Below are 8,420 nucleotides of genomic sequence, written 5' to 3' on the forward strand. Positions count from 1 at the left end.
CCTCCCCCTCCACCGGGTCGCCGCCTCCTCCAGCAGCCGCCACAGCCGTCCGGCCTCCCCCTCCACCAGGTGAGCTCCTCCCCCTTTTTTGTTTAATTAGTTTCTTTTAGTTTAGTTTCTGTTTTAGTTATAGCTATAGTTATAGTTCAGTTTTAGTTTTAGTTTATTTTATTTTATTTTATTTTAGATTAGTTTTAGTTTTAGTTTAGTTTAGTTTATTTTAGATTAGTTTTAGTTTTACTTTAGTTTATTTTAGATTAGTTTTAGTTTAGTTTTAGAAGAAGAAGTAGAAGGAGGGAGAAGAAGAAAGAAGAAAAGAAGAAGAAGAAGAGGAAAATGGAGAAGAAGAATAAGAAGAAGAAGAGGAGGAGGAGGAGGAGGAGAAGAAAGAAGAAGAAGAAGAATAAGAAGAAGAAGAAGAAGAAGAAGAAAGAGGAGAGGAGGAGAAGAAGAAGAATAAAAGGAAAAAAGAGACCCCGACCCGACCCCCGACACCCGATCGACACCCCGACACCCCGGCAGGACACCCCGACCCCCGACACCCTGACACCACACCCCGACCCCGACCCCCAACCATCCGACACCCTGACACCACACCCCGACCGCGGTCGACCCCGACCCCGAGCCCGACACCCTGACACCCCGACCCCGACACGACACCCCTACCCCGACACCTTGACACCACACCCCGGCCCCGACCCCGACCACCGACACCCCGACCACCGACACCCTGACACCACACCCTCCCTCACCCCTGACCCCCGACACCCTAACACCACACCCCGACCCCGACCCTGACACCCCGACCCCGACACCCCGACACCACACCTCGACCCCATATATATTAGTGTTGATCGGGTGTATTTTTATTATGGTCATGATTATGATACACTTAAATTATATACATATTATTATGTTCATGTCAGGTATCCAAAATTTTTATGTTGTACTAATTTTGTTTACCTTTTGTCATTGCAAGTGTTGACAGGATGGTGGGCAAGGGTCCAAAGCGCCCCGATCCTCCTGCGAGCGCTACTGGGAGGGGTGGTTCCATTATTCCAGCCCAGCCCCTCTAGAGAGCGCTGCTAGACAGTATGCAGTCAACTGCGGCGGGCGCTTCTTCTTCGGCTGGGAGAGGTCGGGGGAGGATGAAGAAGCCTGCTAGAGGTGGACGTGGCAGCGGGAGAGGTAGGAAGGCTATTACGCCTTCCTCGCCGCCACCCTCAACTGATTCACCGACCACAGGAGTGCTCCGTCTGATGTGGACCCATCTCCTTTTGCCTTCATGTTCCTTCAAATTAATATCTAATGCGTTGGCCTTGTCATACTGCAGGGGCTGGGTATGCCCCCGTGGTTCCCGTAGGCCCAACCATGTCCTTGGTGTGCTTTGCCGGCAGCACTTCCCTGGGTGGGTCACGTTGCCTGGTGAGGATCAGGTTCCACAGCTAGCACTGACCTGGGAGCTGTACTCGGATGCCCCGGCCCCGCTGGAGGAGAGGGTCGATGGTGTCTCGTGCGAGACGGTGGCCGACATTGTGTTCCGTCGGTTTTGGGTAATTTATCCTTTACGGAATTAAAAATCAACACTACCTAGTGATTGTACTAATCAGTGTTGTCTTGTTTGATTGCAGACCTTCTACAGAGTTTCAGAGGGAGAGCAGGATGCCGCGTGTATGGTTGTCGAAAACGAGTGCAAGCACCTACGTCATAACTTAAGGCACGAGGCTCGGGTGCAGGCCGTTCAAGACTACTACGCCTCGAAGGGTATTAAGAGGGGCAAGCAGAAGTGTCGCGACAAGTTTCTGAGTAAGGAGAAGTACATGCATGTAATTACCTATTCTTAAGGCCTTGAACTTAGTTTTCTTGATTTGATTCATAGGCGTAGCACTGAAATTTCTCTTAACTCACTTAGGTGCCCCCGAGATGGTGTGTGGATAAGATGGACTGTTGGGAGGTGTTGGTGGATGCGTGGTGCTCTGCCCAATAGAAAGTCGAACACCAAAGGGCCAAGGATAAGCACGACCAAATGGAAGTTGTGCCACACCATCAAGGGAGCTCCAACCTGTTTGAGTACGGGGATAACCGGGTATGTGGTTTACTACATGGTTCATGCAATTCATTCTTCATGCTAGATAGTTCATTTATGGCATATTTAGCTCTAAAATGACATAATAACCTTAGATAGCTCTATAAAATGACATAATATTCGTTAGTCAGTTGAAAAATGGCATAACTACCTTCGATAGCTCAATAACGACCTAAACTAATCTTAGCTAGTTAGCTCCAAAATGACCTATTTACATAGCATTATCATTCTTCATGCTAGCTTGAGCCCTTAACTAATATTTTGTTCCACTCTCTCAGGCGCACCACTACAAGAAGCCCGTGCCAGGTCTGTTCGCCTCTATGGCATGGCCCATATGGCCCCGTACAAGAAGGCGAATCCATTCACGGAGTCTGACCTAGATGATCCAGAGAGCTTCACCAACAAGACCTCCCACCACAAGCTTGTGAGGTACAGAGACAAGGGGAAGGCGAGGAAAGGGGAGGACTTTAACCCGAGCCAGGATCCTTTTGATACAGAGCTGGTGATGATATCTGGTGGCGGGAGGTCCCATGGCTCTCAAGCCATTGGTGATGGACTGATACGTTGTCCTAAGCCTCTCCCGCAGATCAAGAAGCGCCCGAGTAGCTCTGATCCTGAGATAACGCCTCATGCACGGCCCGCGGAGATCGCCATGGTGGTTAGTTATACAGACTCTCTCACCTTTCCTCCATTACATTGTGTGTGCGCCCGTCGATGATTACAGTGCTAATGAGGAGTGGTGTGTTGCAGGCTATTGTTGAGAAAGAGAGATTGAGGACGAAGGAGCTTGTGGAGGAGGCAAAAAAGGAGATGGAGGAGTAGACGGCTAAGCTGTTGGAGGAGGAGAGGAACCAGAACGACATCGCTAACCGGGCCCTATACGAGCTCATCGTGGTACGTTTCTCGTGCATATTAGCCCAATCATGCATGTAATGTTCGCATTACTATCTAATATGACTGACTCGTGAGAACCAAATGTGCAGATCATGTGCGAGAAAAACGGTCAGGCCCCTCCGCCGATGCCCTAGATTGCTCCGGCGAACACGGTGAGTTTGATTTGAATGGTCGTTGCTTACTACTATTCACATTTCAGTTTGCGAACTTGCTAACGAGACATTATTGGAAATGATATTTGGTGCAGCATGGCTCCCGACAAGCATTGACCACTCCTTCTGCCAATGCCGGAACCCCGACCGGTCCTTCACCTCCGTCTGGCACTGGCGCAGCCCTGACCATTCCTACACCTCCGTCATAACGGTATGTTTCTTCTTCTTCTTAAGCCTCTCCTGCAGATCAAGAAGCACCCGAGTAGCTCTAATCCTGAGATAACGCCTCGTGCACAGCCCGCGGAGATAGCCATGGTGGTTAGTTATACAGACTCTCTCACCTCTAGCGGACGGCAAAGAGGACACGTGGTAGCTACCTGTAAAACCTGGGAAACACTGGCTGCCTATTTGGTCACTTTGTCGTCTGCTGGCAGACGGCAAAGATTCAAATTACTTTGCCGTCCGCTGGCAGACGGCATAACTGGCCACGTGGCAGCTCCCCAGTACTGCCTAGCTAAGCTCTTTGCCGTCTGTCAGCGGACGGCAAAGAGCTTTGACTCTTTGCCGTCCGCTAGCTGACGGCAAAGAGCGCCGTTAACCCCCTAATGTCACTCACGCCACCGCACTGCCGTGCGTTGTCATTGTCGTCTGCTGGACTCGGATGGCGGACGGTAAAATCCTTTGCTGTCCGTTTCTAGGAAGCGGACGGCAAAGTAGGCCTTTGCTGGCACTTGTTCAGATGGACAGTTTGCCGTCTGCTGGCGGACGACAAAGACGTTTGCCGTCCGTGATCCATGCCTTTGCCGCCCGCTTGATTCCAGTAGTGTAAGTTTCCGGTCAATACAATTCTAGCATAAATAATAAACATTTATCATGATATAAGGAAATATAAATAACAACTTTATTATTGCCTCTAGGGCATATTTCCTTCACATATAGCTTCAGGATATGAATGTGATTATCCGAGGATCCATGTTGCTTAAATTCTTTCATTTATGATGGTTGTACCCTTGATTTGGTCCTTCAATTTGTCTGTTACATTACGTAATTGGTCTGTCTCCTTTGAGAAGCGCACCTCCTCTCCATGCTCTCCACCAAGTAGCGCTGCTTTGACTATGTTGTCTGCCCTTGGTAGCACCTCGTCTACATCCTCACCCCGAAGCAGTGTTGCCTTACCTCTAACTCTTCACCCGAGCAGCGCCGCCTACGTCCTCTGCTTCATCAGCTGAGCAGCCCCGCCACCTCTCCTTCTCAATCGACGATGAGATTTCTTTGCTATTTCTATCATTCAGCCCTAGTAATCATGTAATGGGCACTGTTCTGGTGTTGAATTTTTGTGGTTAGCTTCAATATCTTAAATCTCTTCATGTTCACTTGATTAATTCAATGCATGTTAAACTATTTTTATGTGTGTTCCTGTTATAAGTACTACAGTGGAATACGTTATTTGCCAAAATGTAGAGCATGTAGACAATTTTGTGTAAAACGAGAAATCTATGTGCTTCTCCAATGATTTTTTGCCAAATGGTACATCTTGAATACTGTATCAGATTATAGATGACACTGAAGGAAATATGCCCTAGAGGCAATAATAAAGTTATTATTTATTTCCTTATATCATGATAAATGTTTATTATTCATGCTAGAATTGTATTAACCGGAAATATAATACATGTGTGAATACATAGACAAACAGAGTGTCACTAGTATGCCTCTACTTGACTAGCTCGTTGATCGAAGATGGTTATGTTTCCTAACCATGAACAAAAGAGTTGTTATTTGATTAACGGGATCACATCATTAGGAGAATGATGTGATTGACTTGACCCATTCCGTTAGCTTAGCACTTGATCGTTTAGTTTGTTGCTATTGCTTTCTTCATAACTTATACATGTTCCTATGACTATGCGATTATGCAACTCCCGTTTACCGGAGGAACACTTTGTGTGCTACCAAACGTCACAACGTAACTAGGTGATTATAAAGGTGCTCTACAGGTGTCTCCGAAGGTATTTGCACTAGTAGAAAAAGGGTCAAACGTGAAGCACATTAGTGCCGGTTTGTATTTGAGCCGGCACTAATGTATACATTAGTGCCGGTTCCAACGGTTAGCCGGGCCGCTTTCATTAGTACTGGTTCGTGGCGAACCTTTAGCACCGGTTCGTGCCACGAACCGGTACTAATGAGAGTGGTGGCAGGATGTTGTCAGACTAGGGCCCCTCCAGCCCCTTTAGTACCGGTTCTTGGCACGAACCGGTACTAAAGGTCGTCCTACATAAACCCGTCGTCCACCCGAGCTCGCTCTGTTCTTCCCCTTTCCCCTCTCCTCTCCGTTCTTCTCCTCTTCCTCTCGAGCTCATCACACATTTTGCCCAAAATTTGTCAAGATTTGAAGGTCCCCATCCATTCAAATGATCACAAAGGTTAGCAACTTTGTCCTTTCATCTCTCATTGCTAGATTAGCTCTTGCAATGCTTTATATAGTGATTAATTTGTGAGTTTAGTAATTTGGGAGGATATATATATATATATGTGCTAGTATTTGATTTATATGCAATTTGAGGTCAAAAATAACACTTAGTTTGCATATGTAGGTGTGGTTTACTTAGTGCCTTCTAAATCTCCGTCGTAACCACCATCGATCGCCCGCACCGTCCCGTCGCCAGCACCACCTTGTGGTGAGCCTCTTGTTCATGAAATTTTATATAAAAATTGATGTTTGTGTGATTTGGATATATAGTTACTCGTATAATTATCTTACCCGTACGTTGTTTGTTATACATATAGTGCCATGGTTTTGATATCCGTCCCCGTCGGCCCTCGTCCTTGTTATGATTCGGATGTGGTATAGATATTCTCTTTTAAAACTAGTTGCATTTCGTGTTTATGACAAATTATGCCCATCAAGTTGACATGGAAATTTTTTCTAGGAGGTATGTGAACCGGAAATTCCAACCGACCCTATTGTCGAGAGGTTAAATTTAGTTGAAAGAGAAAACGAGTACTTGAAAGAAAAATTGAAAAGAATTGAGGGGGATAAGATGGAATTGGAGTTGCATGTTGCTGATGTCGTCGATGATCACAAGATCAAGATGGAGAAAATGCGCTTGAAGATTAGAAAGATTAGAAAATATGCCATCGATAGTGAGGCTTGCTATCATTATGCTGTTGGATCCATTGTTACCTTAGTTGCGATCTTGATCGTATTTGTTGTTGCATTTAAATGCTTTAGCTAGAGAGTTATTTGTTTGTTGCATTTAAGTGTTGTATGAAATTGTATTAATTTGGTCTATTCGGTGTTGTGTAATGAAGATGAGCCGGCAATGGATGTACGATGACCGATGCTCTCCCCAGTTCGTTGAGGGCGTGCATACTTTTCTGCTTGTGGCTAAGGAAAACAAGCGGGCGGATGGTTTTATGCCTTGTCCATGTGCTCGCTGTAAGAATGGTCACAATTAATCTACGTCAAGAACCATTCACGTCCACCTGTTTAAGTCCGGTTTCATGCCCCACTATAATGTTTGGACCAAGCACGGAGAAAGAGGGGTTATGATGGAAGATAATGAAGAAGAAGAGGACGACGACAGCTATCCTGGCCATGGGTTCCCTGAATACGATGATACAACAATGGGGGAAGAAGCTGAGCCGGTAATGCGGGAAGAAGCTGAGCCGGCAATGCAGGAAGAAGCTGAAGAAGAGGCATCAGATGAGCCCGTTGATGATCTAGGTCGGGCCATTGCCGATGCAAAGAGAAACTGCGCAAGTGATTTGGAGAAGAAGTTACAGCGCATGTTAGAGGATCACAAAAAATTGTTGTACCCGAATTGCGTAGGTGACAAGAAAAAGCTGGGCACCACACTGGAATTGCTGCAATGGAAGGCAGAGAATGGTGTATCTGACAAGGGATTTGGAAAGTTGCTGGTAATGATAAAGGATATGCTTCCAAAGGACAACGAATTGCCCGAGAGTACGTACGAAGCAAAGAAGGCTGTCTTCCCTCTAGGGTTAGAGGTGCAGAAGATACATGCATGCCCTAATGATTGCATCCTCTACCGCGGTGAGTACGAGGATTTGAACGCTTGCCCGGTATGTGGTGCATTGCGCTATAAGATTAGCCGCGATGACCCTGGTGATGTCGAGGGCGAGCGCCCCAGGAAGAAGATTCCTGCCAAGGTGATGTGGTATGCTCCTATAATACCATGGTTGAAACGTTTGTTCCAAAACAAAGAGCATGCCAAGGCGATGCGATGGCACAGAGAAGACCGTAAGAAAGACAGGAAGTTGAGAGTACCCGCTGACGGGTCGCAGTGGAGAAAAATCGAAAGAAAGTACAGGAAGGAGTTTGCAGATGACGCAAGGAGCGTATGGTTTGGTCTAAGCGCAGATGGCATTAATCCTTTTGGGGAGCAGAGCAGCAACCATAGCACCTGACCTGTGACTCTATGTTTGTATAACCTTCCTCCTTGGTTGTGCATGAAGCGGAAATTCATTATGATGCCAGTGCTCATGCAAGGCCCTAAGCAACCCGGCAACGACATTGATGTGTACCTAAGGCCATTAGTTGAAGAACTCTTACAACTGTGGAATGGAACAGGTGTACATGCGTGGGATGAGCACATGGGGGAAGAATTTGACCTAAAGGCGTTGCTGTTCGTGACCATCAATGATTGGCCTGCTCTCAGTAACCTTTCAGGACAGAAAAACAAGGGATACCGCGCATGTACGCACTGTTTGGACGATACCGACAGTATATATTTGGCTAATTGTAAGAAGAATGTGTACCTGGGACATCGTCGATTTCTTCCGAGCAGGCATCCCGTAAGAAAGAAAGGCAAGCATTTGAAAGGTGAGGCGGATCACCGGACGAAGCCTCGCCACCGTACTGGTGCTGATGTACATGATATGGTCAAGGATTTGAAGGTGGTCTTTGGAAAGGGTCCTGGTGGACAACCTGTTCCGAATGACGCTGACGGACGCGCACCATGTGGAAGAAGAAATCTATATTTTGGGACCTGCCCTATTGGAAAGACCTAGAGGTCCGCTCCGCAATCGACGTGATGCACGTGACGAAGAATCTTTGTGTGACCCTGCTTGGCTTCTTGGGCGTGTATGGGAAGACAAAAGATACACCTGAGGCACGAGAGGACCAGCAACGTATGCACGAAAAAGACGGCATACATCAGGGTCATGCAAGCTACGCTCTTACCAAAGAAGAGAAGGAAATCTTCTTCGAATGCCTGCTCAGTATTAAGGTACCGTCTGGCTTCTTGTCGAATATAAAGGGAATA

General features: G+C 46.8%; 1 protein-coding gene and 1 long non-coding RNA gene across 2 annotated transcripts; both read left to right on the plus strand.

Moving 5' to 3' along the window:
- Positions 1-999: 999 nt before the first annotated feature.
- On the plus strand, positions 1,000-4,588 carry LOC125517253 (uncharacterized). Its single transcript, XM_087529409.1, has 7 exons — positions 1,000-1,553; positions 1,632-1,826; positions 1,913-2,086; positions 2,365-2,744; positions 2,837-2,980; positions 3,070-3,132; positions 3,228-4,588. Exons 4-5 carry the CDS (start codon positions 2,412-2,414, stop codon positions 2,906-2,908), a joined length of 405 nt encoding a protein of 134 aa, XP_087385535.1. The 5' UTR covers positions 1,000-1,553; positions 1,632-1,826; positions 1,913-2,086; positions 2,365-2,411; the 3' UTR covers positions 2,909-2,980; positions 3,070-3,132; positions 3,228-4,588.
- A 1,097-nt stretch (positions 4,589-5,685) lies between these two features.
- On the plus strand, positions 5,686-6,395 carry LOC147964325 (uncharacterized). The gene is made up of 3 exons (XR_015609373.1): positions 5,686-5,810; positions 5,920-5,977; positions 6,063-6,395. It is a non-coding gene; the product is annotated as an uncharacterized LOC147964325 (long non-coding RNA).
- The last annotated feature ends 2,025 nt before the right edge of the window (positions 6,396-8,420 follow it).

Source organism: Triticum urartu, chromosome 6A (assembly GCF_056163025.1).
Source record: "Triticum urartu cultivar PI428250 chromosome 6A, HENAU_Tu73, whole genome shotgun sequence".
NCBI lineage: Eukaryota > Viridiplantae > Streptophyta > Magnoliopsida > Poales > Poaceae > Triticum > Triticum urartu.